Source organism: Pyrus communis, chromosome 10 (genome assembly GCF_963583255.1).
Source record: "Pyrus communis chromosome 10, drPyrComm1.1, whole genome shotgun sequence".
Taxonomy (NCBI): domain Eukaryota; kingdom Viridiplantae; phylum Streptophyta; class Magnoliopsida; order Rosales; family Rosaceae; genus Pyrus; species Pyrus communis.
In genome coordinates this window covers 16,649,558-16,670,735 of record NC_084812.1, presented here as the reverse complement: position 1 = coordinate 16,670,735, position 21,178 = coordinate 16,649,558, and the positions used below count along the sequence as shown (strand labels likewise).

The 21,178-nt window shown below is 37.4% G+C and overlaps 1 protein-coding gene across 1 annotated transcript; it reads left to right on the top strand.

The window, feature by feature from the left end:
- The first annotated feature begins 10,900 nt into the window (after positions 1 to 10,900).
- On the top strand, positions 10,901 to 11,848 carry LOC137747935 (uncharacterized). The gene is made up of 2 exons (XM_068488059.1): positions 10,901 to 11,735; positions 11,832 to 11,848. The coding sequence occupies exons 1-2, from the start codon at positions 10,901 to 10,903 to the stop codon at positions 11,846 to 11,848; spliced, it is 852 nt and encodes a 283-aa protein (XP_068344160.1).
- The last annotated feature ends 9,330 nt before the right edge of the window (positions 11,849 to 21,178 follow it).

Here is a 21,178-nt window from a genome sequence, read left to right as displayed (position 1 = left end):
TGTGATTACAAAAATGAGACCCTCCATCACTTATGAGCACTCTAGGCATCCCAAATCTAGAGAAGATATTAGTTTTGATGAAATCTGCAACCATTCTAGAATCATTAGTATAGGTGGCTTTTGCTTCCACCCATTCCAAGACATAATCAACCGCAAGCAAAATATAAGTGAAACCATATGAAGGAGGAAAATGACCCATGAAATCAAAGCCCCAAACATCAAAAATTTCAACATTGAACATAGGGGTTTGCGGCATTTGATCCCTTGCACCTATATTGCCCATTCTTTGACAACGATCACAAGTCATACAAAAAGTTCTAGCATCCTTAAAGATTGTAGGCCAATAAAATCCACATTCTAACACCTTAAGGGTTGTGTGTTGTGTGCCAAAATGACCTCCGCATGCGTAAGTGTGACAAAAAGTTAAAATTGAATTAAACTCACAATCATGCACCCACTTACGAAGAATCTGATCAGAGCAATATTTCCACAAATATGAGTCATCCCACACATAAAACCGTGCATCCTTCTTGAGTTTATCATGTTGGTGTTTGGAACTTGTTGAGACACCAAATAATTCACCAAATCAGCATACCATGGCTCACTTACCTCAATGGACAGCAATTGCTCATCTAGGAATGTCTTTTGGATGGGTAAGGACTCCTCATTGTGCACCAAACGACTCAAGTGGTCAACAACCACGTTTTCACTTCCTTTCTTGTCTCTAATTTCAATATCGAACTCTTGGAGGAGAAGCATCCAGCGAATTAGCCTTAGTTTGGCCTCCTTCTTGGTGAATAAATACTTCAAAGCTGCATGGTCAGAATAAACAACTTTAGTACCAAGTAAATATGAACGAAACTTATCTAAAGCAAACACAACAGTAAGAAGTTTTTTTTCAGTGGTAGAGTAGTTTAATTGAGCATCATTCAAGGTCTGGGATGCATAATAAATGACATGTGGCTGCTTGTTCTTCCTTTGGCCTCAAACAGCCCCTATTGCATAATCTGATGCATCACACATTAGCTCAAAAGGTATGCTCCAATCTGGTGGAACTATGATTGGGGCCGAGGTAAGCAATTCTTTGAGGTGTTTGAATGCCTTCTCACACTCCTCATTGAACTCGAAGGACACTTCCTTTTGAAGGAGACGGCAAAGGGCTGTGAAATCTTTGAAAAGTCCTTGGTAAATCACCTATAAAATCCTGCATGTCTAAGAAACGAACGAACCTCTCTCACCGAAGTGGGAAAAGGGTAAATAGCGTACAAGATCTATTTTTGATTTATCAACCTCAATTCCTTTTTCAGAGATTATGTGACCCAAAACTATAACTTGTTTTACCATAAAATGACATTTTTCCCAATTCAAAACAAGGTTAGTTTCAACGCATCGTTTCAAGATTAAAGTGAGATTATGTAAACAATCATTAAACGAATCATCAAAAACACTAAAATCATCCATGAATACCTTAATGATCTTCTCAATATAATCAGAAAATATACTTACCATGCATATTTGAAATGTGGTTGGTGCATTGCACAAACGAAATGGCATTCGACGATAAGCAAAAGTACCAAATGGACAAGTAAAAATGGTATTTTCTTGATCATCTGGAGCTATAACAATTTGATTATATCCCGAATAACCATCAAGAATGACCAGCTAACCTTTCAAGCATTTGATCAATGAATGGCAAAGGGAAGTGATCTTTCCTTGTGGTGGCGTTGAGCTTCCTATAATTGATACAAACTCTCCAACCTGTTTGGATATGTGTGGGAACAAGCTCATTCTCTTCATGCTTCACCACAGTGACTTCGAATTTCTTTGGAACAACTTGGACTGGCGAAACCTAACAACTATCAGAGATTGGATATATCACTCCACAATCAATTAGCTTGATAATTTGCTTTTTCACAACTTCCATCATTGGAGGGTTGAGTCGGCATTGAGCTTCTTAAGATGGTTTAGCCCCTTCATCCAAGAGTATACGGTGCATGCATATGGTAGGGCTTATTCCTTTGATATCGGCCAAGGTCCATCCAATTGTTGTTTTGTACTCCTTTAGCACCCTCACCAACTTGTCTTTTTCTTGTGCCTTGAGTGAGGAAGCCACAATGATGGGCAACGTTTCTTGTTCTCCCAAGAAAACATACTTCAAGTGGTTTGGTAATAGTTTAAGATCAAGGGAAGGTGGATGTGCATCACTAAAGGAAGAAACTTATTAGTAGAAACGGAATCTGAAATTGGGATTGGAGACTTACCATATTGTTGTGGCAATGACTTTAAGGCAGCCACTACCTCAATTATTTCTTCACAAGGGGGCACGGCATGGAATTCCAGATTGGTGCCGTGGGTGTTATTTGGTGTTGCCTCTTGGTTTTTCAGTCCTATTCCACTTGTAATGATCGTTTCAAGTGCATCCTCATGCAATTGTTCAAGATGTTCCTGCGCCAATGAATCAATAATATCAATAGAAAAACATGAATGATCATCATCAGGATATCTCATAGTTTCAGAAATATTAAAATCAATAATCTTTCCATCAAATTCCATTGTCAACGTCCCTTTGAACACATCTATCTTAGTGCGGGCTATTTTCATGAATGGTCTCCCAAGTAGGATCGGCAAGGGTGTGGAATGGGCCGTATCTTCCATCTCAAGCACATAGAAATCAGCCGGGAAGATCAAGTTATTAACCTGCACCAAAACATCTTCCAAAACTCCTTTTGGATATGCATTAGAATGATCGGCTAATTGAATAATAACACCATCATTTTTCAGCTCTCCTAGGTTCATGGATGCATAAATAGAGTATAGCATGACGTTAATTGAAGCTCCTAAGTCTAACATAGCATGTTCAAACTTAGTTTGGCCAATAACACAAGGGATTGTGAAATTACCTGCATCTTTACATTTAGGATGTAATTTCCTTGGTAAAACAGTGGAACCATTTTCACTTACCCTCACCACTTGTTTATTCGAAACCCTCTTCCTTGTTGTGCACAGCTCCTTCAAGAATTTGGCATAATTTGGAACTTGTTTAATTCCATCAGGGAGTGGAATGTTGACTTGCACCTTCCTAAATGTCTCAAGAATGTCCTTGTCATTCTCTTCTTTCTTTGTTTGCATAAATCTGCGAGGGAAAGGTACATTGGCTGGAATAGGGTTAGAATTAATGGAACTTGAACCCAACTTACCTATATTTGACTAATTGGATGAATTGGGGTCTCTAAGTGGCTGCGGCAAGGGTGTATCTACCCTTGCCGTGGCTTAGCCTTGTCCCTCTTCCTTAAATTGTAGCTTCCCATCCTCTTTTTGACTTGATTTGGATGGTCTTGGGTCAGTGCCAACTTCTTTACCACTTTTCAATGTGATGGCTTTGGCAGATTCAAATTCCCCCCCTCGGGTTGACAATGGTTGAACTAGGTAATTTGCCTTGGTCTCTAAATTGTCCCATGAATTCCGCCATTTGCCCCATTTGCTTTTTCAAATCATCCATCTCCTTAGCTTGATTTTGTACCCCCTACGTCAAAGTGGTTAATAGTTGAATAACGTTATCTTTATCCAAAGATGTACCTGAATTTGATTGAACCGAAGGTGGTTGAGGTTGCATGGTTATGAACGGCTTTTGATACATCCCAGAGGGTGTTGGACGAAATCCTCCTTGTTGTTGAGATTGTTGACGCTCCCTTCACCTCATGTTTGGGTGATCTTTCCATCCCGGATTGTAGGTGTTGGAGTATGGATCATGCCTTCGCTGATTTTGTCCTTGGTAGCCCACGGCATGTACACTCTCCCATCCTCCATTCTCAATCAATTGAGTGCTTTTTTCAGATTGGAGTCCTTGTATAGAGCATACACCATAGATTGTGTTTTCTTGCATTTTGGGATTTTCAACAACCTGTGACACAGGAAGAGTGAGATTAGCCAATTGAGATTGAATTTCAAATATTGCACTTACCTCATTCATATGTTGCTGCCGTGGTATGTCTCTCTCTCCAACTCCTTCATATTGTTGTGCATTCAAGGCTTGGTTTGCAATCAAAGTCTTGGCATTAATTGGTGTTTTGTCAACCAAAGCCCATCCTGTTGATGCATCAAGCATTTGTCTCTCAATTGGAAGAAGTCCTTCATAGAAATATTGAATTAGAAGCTCTTCTTTTATCTGATGTTGAGGACATAATACAACATGAGTCTTGAAATGCTCATAAAAAGCTGGAAAGGACTCCCCTTGATTTTGTTGAATTCCATTAATCTTCTGCCTCAAGAGAATGACTCTCGAAGTGGGGAAGAATTTTTCTAAGAATGCTCTCTACATGCATTCCCAAGATGTGACAATGCCCGGTACTAATTCATCCAACCAATCCTTAGCTTTTTCCAAAACAGAGAATGGAAAAGCTTTCATCTTCAAAATGTTGGCATCTACGTTGATTGGAGTCATGCTTGAACAAACCACTTCAAATTCCTTCAAATGCTTGTTTGGATCCTCCATGAATAGCCCATGGTACTTTGGAATGTGGTGCAACAAGCTAGACTTTAATTCGAACTCATCGGTCTTGTCTTAAGCTGCCCTAGGATATTGAATGCATAGGGGAGCAGCATTGTCCATTCCCGACGCTGAAAGTTCCTTGATGGTTCGATTATCCGCTGCCATGACTTGAACTTCTTTTTCCTCTCTTGCCGTGGCCTTTTCTTCCTCCTCAAAATCAGATTCTGAGCTAGAACTAGGTGGATTAAGTTCTATCTCCTTCCTCTTCCTTCTCAAAGTCCATTCAAAATCGTCGTCAAAGTCCAAGATATTTGCACGAACAGGTTGAGAACTTCGAGTCATAAACTAGTACCTAAAAACAAGAAAAGAAAACAAGGTCAGTAACTAAAACAAAGCACAAGAAAAAGAAACAAAAAGAAACAACGAAGGATTAGCAAAGTTGCTAATCCCCGGCAACAGCGCCAAAAATTTGATGTGATAAATAATAGTACTCAAATTAAACCCTCTTGTTGACAATTATAGTAAAGATGTGTAAGTAGGGATCGTTCTAGGCCAGGGATTAGGAGGGATTGCTAATCTACTAAAAACTGACTCAAAGACACAAAACTAGGCTTAAAAACACTTAAATAAACTCAAAGACTCTTAACTTAGACTTATATGACTCAAAACAAACTAAAAAGACTCAAAACAGCACAAAACAATGAAATAGACTCAAAACAGACTCTAGGACTTACTTTGGACGAAAATTGAATTGGTTTTGACTCAAAACACTTAAAAACACACAATAGGATAGATTCTAGCTAATTTGACACAACAAAGTACAGGGGATTGGGTTTTTGACGAATTTAAAGTAAAAACAAGTAACTTGAAGATCTAAACAATGTTTGTCACGAAATTGGGTAAATGGATGGATGATTTACAAACTAGAGGGTCCTTTTCCACACATGACACACTTGCATACAAATTGATTTCCAGTTACTTTTTAAATAAACCATGAACCTCAACACCCCAGATTAATCGTGACATCACTAATTAACCCTCATATTTTCCTTAAGTCAATGAATTGGATGGACAACGCATTGGCAACCAAATTATTCTTCCCAAGTTCCCTACTTGAACTGCATAATAGAGACATAAGCAAAGATCATTAAGGTTCATGAAAATCATAAGCATTGACAAGGCATTCGTAACTATGACATCATGATACTCATGCCAGGAATTTAACTTAACATGATTGTGACCAGCAACCCTTACTACTTGTGAATATAAGTTTGTAATGATTATGTGAAACTCCCTTATATTCTAGCATCAAATTCAAGCATGCAAACTAAGTAGGCCTCCTTAATCAACATACAAGAATTAGTTCTTAATCAAACGGTTAAGTAAATTGCATTCACAATTTATGAAATCACAACTCGAATCAATCAATTCATATCGTAAATATAATCATGGTTTCAAAGTCTCCTCTAGCTAAAACAAGTTTAGCCTCTCATGTTCACAGCAAAAGAAAGAGAATTTAAATTAAACATTGAAAACAAAAGATAGATTACACCTAAAAACATTCCAACAATCCAACTTGAATAGCCAAAAACGTCCAAGGCTGCCTCTCCTTCCCTTCTTCCTTGCTAGGCTGCGACACAAGGGTGTAAGGCTGTGAAATTGGGTTATGGTGTGTTATGGTGACGGATTGATGAATGGAAGGGAAGTATGATGGATGATGGGGTGTGGAAGTGTGTAATGGTGATGTTTTAATGGAAGGATGCGACTATAGGTGCGGCAGGATGTTAATATTTTAGGAAAAGGATCTTGACTTTAATTAAATGTTTTAGGAAAGAATTGGACCCCAAATCCCCAAGGAAAAGGAGAATTAAAGTCAGAATCCCAAGGGAAAAGGGATAGGATTTGCGGCAAGGAGAATAGGAAAGGGAATAGTGTTTCCCTTGCATGGCAAGGAAGGAATGAAGGGTTAAGTGGTGCGGCATCCCCCTTTGGCTGGAATTAAGGCTTCTAGAATTTATATTTAAGTGTCCTAAATTAATTCGGGACCTTCTTTGGTAGCCAGAACTTATGTAGGAAAAGATTAGGGAAGCAAAGTCAAAATAAGGAAGTTTGACTCATGTTTCCTTCTTTATGGCTTATTCCTTTACTTCCAAATCTTGAATTAATTTCTTCCATCTCTTAAGCAGATTCCTAGCTTCCTTTGGTCTTTAATTTCGTCCATCCACCTGTTGGAAATATGCCCTGAAAGTCAATCTTTGGAAGAAACCTTTCAGGACAATGAATTGATGTATATATATCTCTTATACATCGGAAGGCAAAGATACTAATTAGGACTATCTCAATAAACAAAATATGTCCTAAATAGTGAATCCATGGACAATGGATCGATGGAAGAAGTAACCTAATGATGTTAGATTACAGAGACCTTCTTCTCATAACCATCATGTCCAAAAAGGTTCTTGGTCATAAGGATTGTCGGAGGGATACTGACAATCCATAGACCGGTACATACTATGTCTGCTTCAATTGGAAGGATGGAAAGTCTCATCCCATTCGTGTAGCGACACTAAGACAAGCATGTAGGTGCTCATTAAGGGAATGAGTTCACTGAACACAATCAAACAAGAGTACTTGCATGGAGGTCTACTCACATGTCAAGCAAGTAACTCTAATGGTTGGAATAATGTAAGTAATCCTTTGACCTGAGGCATCGTCGTTGTCTTGTGGTTAAGTACTTAATCTTTGATTATGTTAAAGTCATTCCATACGCGAGTGTCCAAGGCATCGTTAGGGTTAAGCCACTTAGCCATGAAGGCAAGTGAATGCGCAACAAGGAATCTCTAATCCTCGATAAGAAAGGATGAATACTCTTAGATATGATTCGGGAATCTTCGGCCGAAGTATCGAGCGTAATAAAGGAAAGCGTTCCTATACGTCTCAATTGAATCGTATAAAGAAGGAATAATCACATTAGGGGTTTGACATTATAAATCCATACCCTAGTGATGTGATTGAGAGTATTGTTTTAGAGAAGGATCGAATTACATTGTAATTCCAACTGAATAGGTTCTCCGAATAAACTTCTACATTAGCTTGGGTAGCCATGATATATGTTTAGATGTCACTCATGGCTTGTGAGTTCTTCTAGATGATTAAATGTAGTCATCAAAGAAGAAGGTGAATTAAAAGTAAGTTTTAATTCACTAAGTGTATGGATTAAATATAATCAATTGGATTGGTGCCAATCACCTCACTGCCTTGCTAATTAGAACCTAAAAGATTGTTCACCAATACACTCTTGTAGTGAGTAACTAATGGATGATGGAAATAATTAATTGGATTAATTAAGTGTTTTGATTAATTTAGAAAGTCTAAAGAAATCATAAAAGCGATAAAGATCGTTTTGGGCTTAAAGAAACGTTCGGGTTTAATTAGGCCCATTGGGCCAAAACCCATTGGGCTTTTATTCAAGCATTGGATGACTTGAAATAATTAAAAGCCCAAAGCCCAAACCAAACACACATGGCCGGCCAAAGAGAGGAGAGAAGGTCAATTGTTGGCTTGTTTCTTTATGTAATAAAAGGAACATAATAATGAAAGATGGGGGAGTGTGTTTTTAGATTATTCAAAACACAAAAGAGAAGGGAATATCAAACTCTCTCTAACAACAAAGGGCCGGCCACCATGGGGAAAAATTAGCTAATCATTTTTCATCACCCCTTTGGTTATTCCTTCATCCTTCTCACTACACTAGTGGGTGAGGATCTTTAGAGGTTTTCAATTTTGGAAACTTGAAGAGGACCTAGGAGCACTCATTCTCAACAAAGTGGAGGAGGCAAGGAGGGAGGCTAGGCTCAAGGAGTTCAAGGAGCAAAGAGCTTGGAGGTGGTCAATCCTTGGTCTAAGATCTAGATCAAGAGGTATAAAACTACTCCTAAACTTTGTTCTTCAATAAATAATATTTGATGCATCATATATAAACCTATGCATCTTGAAGGGGATTTGCATGACTATAGCTTTGATAAAATGTATGACATGCTTCCGTTGCTTTCGTATATAAATTTTGAATTGTATATGCATGCTAGTCAATAGAAATCCCACATGAATCTCAAAGATTTCCCTTCAAGTGGTATTATGAGCCAAAGGTTTATATTTGATGTGTCCTTTTGGATTTTATGCATATGGGTATTAATTTTATGTTTGACATATTAGTTCTTCATTCAAAGTATGTTTATCTTTTGTTTTTCAAATGTTAAAAAATTGTGAATCAATAGTTGAAAAGATATGTATGCAAAAGGTGTTTTGGATGCATGAATGAAGAGTGAGTTTAGAACAATTTTTTGGGGTTTTGAATCATAGGGAGGGCACGGCAAAAAGGGGATTTTTTGGCTATGTGTTTGTGTTTTGTTTTGAACCTCATACACACACTTTGAAGCTAGAAAAATGTGTTCTTGAAGTTCTTGATTATGTTCTTGGTGTTCATGGTTTTGTTTTTTGAAAATAGTTTTATTTAAGTTCATAAATTGTTTTATGGATTTGGATGATATTCTTATCATCAATATTTATTACAAAAGGTTTTTTCAATCCTAGACTTCTTTAGGATATTTTAAAACTTTTTCCCTAATTTTCTTAAAGCAAAATCAAGTGCAAGCATAATTTGAATTCTTTTTCTTCTTTATGTTGAAATAATGCAAGGTGGGTGAGACCTACCCATTTCCCCCTTCATTTGGCCGGCCAACTCAAGTGGTTTTCCCACTTGAGGGTCCTTTTGTAATCATGAAAAGTTTGGTATTACTTTTAGTATTTATGGTTTGACCCCTAACTTTTTCATATTTGCATTTAGACCCCTACTATTTAAAAATTGAAATGTTTGATTTTAATTTTGTTTAATGTTTAAACTCATCATTGAATTATGCCCATATGCACTAAATCTAATTGTTTATATGTTGCATTCCATTTGATTATTTAATATGATTAAGTAGTTAGAAAATGGGTGACTATGGACTTATGCCTTAAACGATAATTGAGCTATGAGATAAGGCGCTAAAATCAAATTGTTTGAACCTTGGGAATGTGTTTTAATTACTGTTTCAATTGGACCTTGTCACGTTTCGACATTAATCTATCTCTCCCTCTTAGTATGTGTAATTTGTAGGAATTTGTACAAATCGGTTTGTAATTCTTATTACTTCTTAATCTCTTTTAGTTAGTTGATTCCCTCTAGTACTAGACTAGAGTTTCTTTAACTATTGGTAAGGAGACATATTTAAAAGAGGGTTTTGACATGAGATAAAAAGATTAAATGGGTCCAACGCCCTAATTAGCAATGAATCATTGTCTTTCATTTCTAATGGCTCAATCAAAAATGTTTTAATTGAATTGAAAAGCACGTAATTAAAATGACACAACCTCCCCGAGATCTTATTCAACAATGTTGGCTCGTTGTTGCAATAACCCAATAAGTCCATGGTCATCCAAGAGCCTAAGATAACTATAAAGTCCAATTTCAAAGGATTGCAAAAATCGTAGTAGTAGTAGTTACTTCCAATATTTGAAAAATTCGTTTTTGATATTGATTTGTTTTTCTCAAAACAAATAGTGGGAGTATCATACGCTACTAAACTATAATGATTTCAATTAGTAGTTATATATATCTCCAATATTTTGAAAAATGTTTTGATATTGATTTGTTTTATGAAAACGAATAGTGGGGATATCATATGCTACTAATTTCATTAACTTTGGACTAGTAGTTGTAATAGGACAATTTATTTGAATATGTTTAAATAAATAAAATTGATGAGACCTTAAAATCCCTCAACCAACAAAGAATATTAAGTTGATAAACGAGAGATATTTTGAACATTTCTTCGTAGGCCTTCCACCGTGGTGGGCTCCAATCGTTTGTGACTCATGCACCGGCTTCACCCTATAATGGGGAAGTACAAAGTATGGGCTTACATCCAGGAGGAGTCCATAAACATATGATGAGGTGAGTGTAGACAACGAGTATGACCAACATGATATAATTCTGAGGTTGTGCTTGAACCTCTACATAAACTAAGCATGGTGGGAATAACTTAACTAAGTGCAATGGTGCCAACATGATATAATTCTGAGGCATTCATTCTCTAGAGGCCAAACTAGATGGGTAATTACAAGAGTTGTAAATGAATAAAGTGTTATTCTCTCATCATTATTTTTGCTAACCAACATGATATAATTCTGAGGTGGGCTTGGTAATGGTGAGTCTCCCATACCCCGCTAAGAGTTCAACATAACTCTCGGATTCTATTTGAGGGATATGGAATTTGCCAAAAATGGTGGGTGGTGTCATTCGGTTCAAAGACCCGAATCGTGTGACTTAATCAACAATCAAACTAATTTATATTATTGTTTATGTATTTAGATATGGTTGGAAGCACATTCGCGAAAATACTCGACAAACATTGCCTAGAGGGGCACAATTTCCCATCATGGTATCGTAATGTCAAGATTCTCCTAACATTGGAGAAGATTATTTACGTACTTGATAAGCCTCTTCCTGACATACCTCTTGGCCCTGAGGCCACAGAGGATGAACGTGCTAAGTATGACAAGCATGTTGAGGATGATACACAAGCCAAGTGCTATCTGTTGGCTTCCATGAATGAGGAGCTACAGAGACAGCACGAGGGCATGGACAGTGCATTTTCCATAATACTCCATCTTACGGAGTTATATGGTGAAGGGACGCGCAACCGTCGCTTTAACACTGTTTGTGAACTTGTGAAGACCAAGATGGTCAAAGGGGCTCCAGTGCATCAACATGTACTGAAGATGATAGGATTCATAGAACAACTGGAGAACCTAGGTACTCCACTTGACGGGGAATTGGCCCAGGACTTTATATTGGCTTCTCTTCCTGATTCATTTTCGCAGTTCGTAATGAACTACAACATGAATAAGATGGATCATACTCTCTCTGAGTTACTAAACATGTTAGTAACTGCTGAGAAAACTATGATGAAAGAGAACGTTGTAGGGACTTCTGCAGTAGCCTACAACAAGCCATCCTCTTCCAAGTCTAAGCCGCAACGCAAAGGCAAAGGGAAGGAGAAGAAGTCACCCACTCTTAAGCCGAAAGGGGGAGTGAAGAAAAAGAAGGCAATGGAGCCCAAGGGGGCTTGCCACCATTGTGGAAAGGAGGGACATTGGAAGAGGAATTGCAGGTTATACCTTGCAACTCTTAAGGACAAGCCACAAGGTATGGTTTATGTTCTTATCTTCAATTCTAATTGTTAGATCTTCTAAATATTTATATTTGATATAAAGTGCTAATCACTTATATAATTGTATATAGGTGGAGGAGCTAAGTAGAAGAGGAACAAGCAAATAAAAGAGTGGAGAAGGGTTCGGTCACCATGTTTTTGCTTACTACTTGGGAAGTTTGTTTAGGCATTTAAAGATTGTCTTTAAACTTTCTTATTGTGTTAAGAACTTATTATGTGGCTTCATATGATGGAAGACCACTATTAATGCCTAAATGTTTGAAGGTACTTAAATAAGTCTCTAAATGTTTAGAGATAATTCCTTTTAAGTTAAACATTGTGAATGTTTGTGTTATCATATTAATGTAATGTGACGAATGCCTTCTAAAATATTTCCTTAAAGTAATGTTATGAATTGAAGATTGTCTTGTTGTATCCTAGATGAGATACATGATAATAATGATATTAGAAATAAGAAAAACGTTTCTTATATGGTTATCACTTAAACCACAATAATCAAGATCACTCTTGATTCAATTAGTAGTTTTGAACAATTAATTGGACATTCTTAAAATTGTTTTAAAATGTCAAGTGTGTTTAAACCAAAAATTTAAGTGTCTAAATCAATAAAATGTTTAAAGGTTTTAGTCACTTAATAACAAGACATCAACTTAGTGAAGAGTGAAACAAATGAGCTTGAAAGGTTTTAAAGCTACTACACAATGTCCTCAACCCGTATACTCCACGTTTATACAATTTTTGAATGTATGAAATGATTTCTCATTAAAGTCATGAGAAATAGTGGGAGGTGAGAAATTGGATATAAACTTGAATATGATTGGTTTATAGTTGTCTAAATAATAATAGTACTTGACTATTATTGAGAGTTTATAATTTTAATTGTTAAAAGACTCAAGCTCTACAAAACATTAATATTCTATGTTGTGTAACATTCTAAAGAATAGTCTTTGAATGTAGGTTTCGTCAACCTAGCATAAAATGGTTATATGTTGGGAGTTGTCCATCATTCTCTTTTATGAGAACAAGCTAAATTACAAAGCATATGGACAAGTTGATGAAACAAAAGGGAATAGTTTCAAAATGAGTCACAACATATAGTTTAACAACAAGACAATCCGAATTCGTCACCTTATGTAACTATAACGCTCCATGTAGTTTTTTGATAAAGAATTATATCAACCACCTAGAAGGAATGGTTGAGTTTCTATATCCTTAGTAGAAGCCTTGCTTTCTCTAAAGACTTGGATAATTCTTATATGACTACATTAAAGTCTTAGTATGACTAAAACTTGAAGAATGGTGTATGACACCATTTAAATGATTCATTTAAATAACTTGTGTTAGCTAGTATTGTTGATAGTCTCAAAATTGTTGAGACGTCATTAATAAGCTAATGGATCTCAATGATTGTCAATAGATCCAAAACAAGTTAGTGGGAGCAATATGCATTCAAATCAAGAAAAATTTAAGTGTTAAGTTTTGAATGAATGCTAAGTTACAACAAGCCCAATGGGAGTGATGTCATAATTTGAGCAACAAGATATGAATGAAGTCTATTTGATAGACTTGATCAAACCTAGATGTTACTCGAAAAATGACAAGACATGACACGGTTAATTTTAAGTATAGACTTGAATTGGACTTATTGATATAACAAAGGCTATCTCAAGGAAGTTATATGGGGAAATTAAATCTCAAATGTTGAAGATTTAATATATGATAGAAAATCACTTTCATAACCCCTATAATGAATGTGTCATAAAATCACAAAAAGGGACACATGTATGGACTTGTGAGTAGATATCCAAAAGTGAAAAACCATGGGTTATCACTTTAAGATATTACTATATCCCAGGATCAGAACCAAAGCAACTGATAGAGTATTATTGCCTTTAAGAAAGGAACATCAGAGTGGGACTTTGGAAGCGTGCATTCACTTAGGTTACGAACCAAAGTGAAAATAACCCATTTTAACAAATGGAACTTCATAATGGATGAAGTACTAATCATATGAATGTATTGTTAGTATCGTACTACAATGGTCTCAAGGTTGGAGCAAAGTTTGTATAAAGTATACAAACAAAATATATGTCGATATATTGTTTTAGAAACTGCTTCAAAAGGTGTTTTGAAAGGAAGGGGTTCTTTTAGAACCAATGATTGAATCCAAACCATAAGGTCGTTAGTAGGATACTACGACATAATGGGGCGATAGCTCAAGCCATGGAATCAAGGTCTCATCAAAGTATTCGAACACAAGAAAGAGACATCATCAAAATGTTTTAGAAACATTTGATAAGTAAATCCCTTTTAAATTAAAAGGTGATTAATACATAACCAAGTTAACCTACGAGCATAAGCTCACTCAACTAGCATGTATAAGATACACTAGTGATTGACTTTAGTGCAAGTGGGAGATTGTTGGAAATATGCCCTGAAAGTCAATCTTTGGAAGAAACCTTTCAGGACAATGAATTGATGTATATATATCTCTTATACATCGGAAGGCAAAGATACTAATTAGGACTATCTCAATAAACAAAATATGTCCTAAATAGTGAATCCATGGACAATGGATCGATGGAAGAAGTAACCTAATGATGTTAGATTACAGAGACCTTCTTCTCATAACCATCATGTCCAAAAAGGTTCTTGGTCATAAGGATTGTCGGAGGGATACTGACAATCCATAGACCGGTACATACTATGTCTGCTTCAACTGGAAGGATGGAAAGTCTCATCCCATTCGTGTAGCGACACTAAGACAAGCATGTAGGTGCTCATTAAGGGAATGAGTTCACTGAACACAATCAAACAAGAGTACTTGCATGGAGGTCTACTCACATGTCAAGCAAGTAACTCTAATGGTTGGAATAATGTAAGTAATCCTTTGACCTGAGGCATCGTCGTTGTCTTGTGGTTAAGTACTTAATCTTTGATTATGTTAAAGTCATTCCATACGCGAGTGTCCAAGGCATCGTTAGGGTTAAGCCACTTAGCCATGAAGGCAAGTGAATGCGCAACAAGGAATCTCTAATCCTCGATAAGAAAGGATGAATACTCTTAGATATGATTCGGGAATCTTCGGCCGAAGTATCGAGCGTAATAAAGGAAAGCGTTCCTATACGTCTCAATTGAATCGTATAAAGAAGGAATAATCACATTAGGGGTTTGACATTATAAATCCATACCCTAGTGATGTGATTGAGAGTATTGTTTTAGAGAAGGATCGAATTACATTGTAATTCCAACTGAATAGGTTCTCCGAATAAACTTCTACATTAGCTTGGGTAGCCATGATATATGTTTAGATGTCACTCATGGCTTGTGAGTTCTTCTAGATGATTAAATGTAGTCATCAAAGAAGAAGGTGAATTAAAAGTAAGTTTTAATTCACTAAGTGTATGGATTAAATATAATCAATTGGATTGGTGCCAATCACCTCACTGCCTTGCTAATTAGAACCTAAAAGATTGTTCACCAATACACTCTTGTAGTGAGTAACTAATGGATGATGGAAATAATTAATTGGATTAATTAAGTGTTTTGATTAATTTAGAAAGTCTAAAGAAATCATAAAAGCGATAAAGATCGTTTTGGGCTTAAAGAAACGTTCGGGTTTAATTAGGCCCATTGGGCCAAAACCCATTGGGCTTTTATTCAAGCATTGGATGACTTGAAATAATTAAAAGCCCAAAGCCCAAACCAAACACACATGGCCGGCCAAAGAGAGGAGAGAAGGTCAATTGTTGGCTTGTTTCTTTATGTAATAAAAGGAACATAATAATGAAAGATGGGGGAGTGTGTTTTTAGATTATTCAAAACACAAAAGAGAAGGGAATATCAAACTCTCTCTAACAACAAAGGGCCGGCCACCATGGGGAAAAATTAGCTAATCATTTTTCATCACCCCTTTGGTTATTCCTTCATCCTTCTCACTACACTAGTGGGTGAGGATCTTTAGAGGTTTTCAATTTTGGAAACTTGAAGAGGACCTAGGAGCACTCATTCTCAACAAAGTGGAGGAGGCAAGGAGGGAGGCTAGGCTCAAGGAGTTCAAGGAGCAAAGAGCTTGGAGGTGGTCAATCCTTGGTCTAAGATCTAGATCAAGAGGTATAAAACTACTCCTAAACTTTGTTCTTCAATAAATAATATTTGATGCATCATATATAAACCTATGCATCTTGAAGGGGATTTGCATGACTATAGCTTTGATAAAATGTATGACATGCTTCCGTTGCTTTCGTATATAAATTTTGAATTGTATATGCATGCTAGTCAATAGAAATCCCACATGAATCTCAAAGATTTCCCTTCACCACCTTGCTCTAAGCATGTGCTATTCCAAGCCCAAAACTGCTCCAAAATGCTCCAAATTGCACTTTCTTGCCACTTTAACCATTTAGACCCACAAACACATGAAAATAGCTCAAAATACTAAAATAACTATGAACTAACAACATAAATGTAAGAAAAAAAACTAAGTTGCCTAAATATGCTCCTATCAATAACTCAACTACTCTGAAAGTTCTAGGCCGTGACGTTCGAACATGTCCCAAGAAAAGAAAATCAAATGGCAGACGCTCTCGCTAACTTAGCCTTAGGTATGGCGCTAGGAGAGGACAAAGCTTCAGACGTACCAGTTTGCCAAAGATGGATGATCCCACCCCTCACTGAAATGTTATTGGATAATAAAAACATCATCTCAGTACCTCCAGTCGACACTATGATGTGATATTTAATAGCACACAAATTATGCCCTCTTTTTGACAATTGTAGTATGGATAAGTAGGGATCGTTCTAGGCCGGGGATTATGTGGGATTGCTAATCTACTCAAATTAGACTCAATTACACTAAACTAGACTCAAAAACAGAAAACTAGACTCTAATAACTCAAAACAAACTAGAATGACTTAAAACAGCACAAAACAAGCAAATTGACTCAAAACAAAAATTAAGAATAATTTTGGATGAATTCTAACTTAACTTTGACTCAAAACACTAAAGGAAACAAATTAAAATAGGTTTTAACTAAGTAAAACACGAAATATTAAAGTGTGACATCCCACATCGCCCAGGGGAGTGATCCTTATATGTATATTCCCATCCCTACCTAGCACGAGGCCTTTTGGGAGCCCACTGGCTTCGGGTTCTGTGGGAACTCCGAAGTTAAGCAAGAAAGGGGCTAGAGCAATCCCAAGATGGGTGACCCACTGGGAAGTTGCTCGTGAGTTTCCAAAAACAAAACCGTGAGGGAATGGTAAGCCCAAAGTGGACAATATCGTGCTACGGTGGTGGAGCGAGCCCGGGAAGTGATCCGTCCCGGGCCGGGATGCGACAATTGGTATTAGAGCCTAACCCTGGCCGCGCGTGTGCCGACGAGGACGTCGGGCTCCTAAGGAGGGTGGATTGTGACATCCCACATCGCCCAAGTGAGTGATCCTTATATGTATATTCCCACCCCTACCTAGCACGAGGCCTTTTGGGAGCTCACTGGCTTCGGGTTCCGTAGGAACTCCGAAGTTAAGCGAGAAAGGGGCTAGAGCAATCCTAAAATGGGTGACCCACTGGGAAGTTGCTTGTGAGTTTCCAAAAACAAAACCGTGAGGGAATGGTAAGCCCAAAGCGGACAATATCGTGCTACGGTGGTGGAGCGGGCCCGGGAAGTGATCTGTCCCGGGCCGGGATACGACATAAAGGGGGGATTGGTTTTGACGAATTTAAAGTAAAAGCAAACAGATTTAAAAACTCTAAACAACTTTGGACGAATTGGGTGTTTTGATGGGTGAATGGCTAGCTAGAGGGTCCTTCTACACACATGACCCATATGCGTACAAATCGATTTCCAGATGCTTTTCCAATAAACCATGAACATTAACACCCCAGATTAACCATGAACAACACTAATTAACCCTCAGATTTTCCTTAAGTCATTGAATTAGATGGACAACGCATCGACAACCAAATTATTCTTCAATAGTTCCCTACATGAATAGCATAATAAAGATACAATAAAAAAATCATTAAGCTTTGTGAAAATCATAAGCATTGACAAGGCATTCGTAACTATGAACAACATGATACTCCTGCCAGGAATTTTACATAACACGATTGTGACTAGCAACCTCCACTACTTATGAATATAAGTTCATAACGATTAGTTGAAACTCCCTTATATTCTAGCATCAAATTCATGCATGTAAACTAAGCGGGCCTTCTTAATCAACACATAAGAATAAGTTATCAATCAAACAGTTAAGTAAATTGCATTCACGATTATGAAATCACAACTGGAAGTAATCAACTCATATTGCAAATATGTTCATGACTTTGAATTCTCCTCTAGCTCAAATGAGTTTAACTCCTCATGTTCACAATTAAAGAAAGAAAACTTAAATAAACATTGAAAATGAAAGATTGAATACACCTAAAAGCGCTCCAACAATCCAATAAGTCTTGGAATGGCAGGCACGGCTCCAAGCTATCCTCTTCTTCCTTGCAAAATTACGGCACAAGGGTGGTTGTGGCTGAAATTGGGTTATTGTGTATTAGGGATAGGTTGTGTGAATTATGGTGATGGATGGATGAATGAATGGTCTGGGATCCCTTTTGTGCGGCAGATTGTATATATTTTAGGGAGAAAAACATGGCATTAATTAAATGTTTTGGGAAAGATTTGGACCCCAAATCCTCAAGGAAAAAGGGTAATTAAATCAGAATCCAAGAGAGAATAGGGTAACAAGGGTGTGGCAAGGAAAAGAAAAGGGAAAAGGTGGTGCCTTGCACGGCAAGGGAAAGGGAAAAGTGGTGCGGCAAGGAATGAGAAATAGGACTAGGTCTTCTAGAATCATTATTTAAGTGTCCTAAAATAATTAGGGATCCTTCTTGTAGCTGGAACCTAGGTAGTGAAGGATTAGGATTGACTAAGTCAAAATAAGGAAGTTTGACTCATGTTTCTTTCTTTCTTGCTGATTCCTTGTCTCCCAAGTCTTGAATTAATTTCTTCAACTCTTTAGCATATTCCTAGCCCTTCTTGAACTTCAATTTCGTCCATCCACCTTGCTTCATGCATGTGTTATCCATTCCAAGCCCAAAATTGCTCCAAAATGCTCCAAATTGCATTTTCTTGCCATTTTAGCCAATTGGACCTACAAACATATGAAAATAGCTTAAATCACTATAATAAATAGAAACTAACTCACTAAATGCAAAGGAAATAAGCTAACAAAGTCGTATAAATATGCTCCTATCACACTAAAGAGTGGAGACAGCCCTTGATCTATTACTTGGAGCATGGGAAGCTTCCAAACGATCCTAGACACCGATCTGAATTACGTCGACAAGCACCCCCCGATTCCTCTACTACAAAGGAATACTTTATCGACACTCTTTTAAAGGAGTACTTCTAAGATGCCTAGGTGAGGAAGAAGCTAATCAAGCCATGGAAGAAGCACACTCAAGCGTATGCAAATCGCAGCAGTTTGGACCAAAGTTGCATTTCCATCTCGAAAGGATAGGCTACTACTTGCCAAGTATGGTGAACGATTACCTGGAACACGCCAAAAGGTGCCAAGCCTGCCAATTCCACACCAACTTTATACATCAACTGCTTAAGTCATTACACCCTACGGTTGCTTCATGGCCATTTAATGTATAGCGATTGGACGTCGTGGAACCAATTGCAACAAAATCATTTGCCGGAGAGGCCTACATCCTAGCCTCAATAGACTACTTCTTTAAGTGGGTTGAAGCTGTACCCTTAAAGGAATCCAAAAAGGAAACCGTAGTCCGTTTCATCAAAGAGTATATCATCTAACGATAATGGTGTGCCTCCCTACATTATCTTCAACAACGAAAAATAGTTCTCTAACCGACTCGTGGACGATCTCTGTGAGAATACAAGTTCATGCAACACAAGTCTTTTATGTATCATGCTCTAACCAACGGTCTCATAGAAGCATTCAACTAAACGATGTGCAACCTCTTGAAGAAGGTAATCGGCCGAACAAAGCGAAATTGGTATGAAAGAATAAGTGAAGCACTTTGGCCATATAGGACAAGACATAGGACTCCTTCCCAAGCAATGCCTTATTCTCTCGTATATGGTGTGGAAGCTGTTCTGCCACTCGAAAATCAAATCCCCTCACTAAGGATGGCTATACAAGAAAGCTTGATTGAAAAGGAAAATGCAAAGCTACGACTTCAAGAGTTGGAAGCACTCGACAAAAAGAGGATCGAGGCTCAACAACACTTGGAATGCTACCAAGCACAGCTATCCAATATGTTCAACAAAAAGGTCCGCCCAAGGTCTTTCCAAGCTGGAGATCTTGTCTTAGCATTACGAAGGCCTATTATCACAACTCACAAGACAAAAAGCAAGTTCACATCAAAGTAGGATGGACCTTACGTAATACAAGAGGTCTACACCAACGACGCTTACTTAATCATGGAAAAAGATGGCTTGAAGATCGGCCCCATCAACGGCAGATTCTTGAAGTGCTACTACCCCTAAGGGAAAACACAATGCTCCTCGCTTGCATGAGCCTAAACTACACACGACACAATGCCCCTCGCTTGTACGAGCCTAAACTACACACGGCATAATGCTTCTTGTTTGCACGAGCATAAATGGCGACACCCAATGCTCTTGGCCCGCATTAGCATAAACTGTGTACGGCAAAATAAAACAAAACAAAAAATAAATAAAAAATAAATAAAATTAACCATCAAAATCGTCACAATCTATTATTCCTTGAACTACATCATGACTTGATTCCTCCTCAACCGAGGGTACGAAGGCAACTTGAAACTTCAAAAATTTCCAGTACAATCACAACACCAACAAACACAAACACTTTGAAGAATAAAGAGCAAAAGATGTAAACTCTTGTAACTAAGTTTTCTCAATGTTGTATGAGTTGCTCAAAAGATGTAAGGAGAATTGGTGTAATATTAGAAAATGGATCGATGGTGTACAAGACTTCCCGCTTCAATGGTATCCCAAGTAAATTTTGAGAAATGACACCAAGGATAGGCATCATCGAAATGTACAACACTACTTTCATTCTCTACGACATGTCCTAAAAGGTCTTCACAACTTTTTTGATACTCAATTCGATCTTCCAGCAGGAATTTGTCTCATGCTTCAAGTCTAATATTTATCTGTGGATGTGACCACAAGAATGATTGGACGAGAATATTCGTGTTACCTAAATGGGTAATATGGTTAACACAACTATGAGTTTATTGTCCTACTACAAGGCTTGCTTCTAAATTCCCACAATTTTAATTCCTTTGGCTTAGGTAGTCATTGTTAATTAGTTTATCAGTCGCGTCACTAATTAACGCATATATGATATTTTGATATTGTTCACTACCCTGAAATTGTGAACCGGCATTCTGGCACAAATGTATTAA

Coding starts and splice junctions, on each gene's coding strand:
- LOC137747935 (XM_068488059.1), top strand. CDS start 10,901: ATGGTTGGAAGCACATTCGCGAAAATACTCGACAAACATTGCCTAGAG.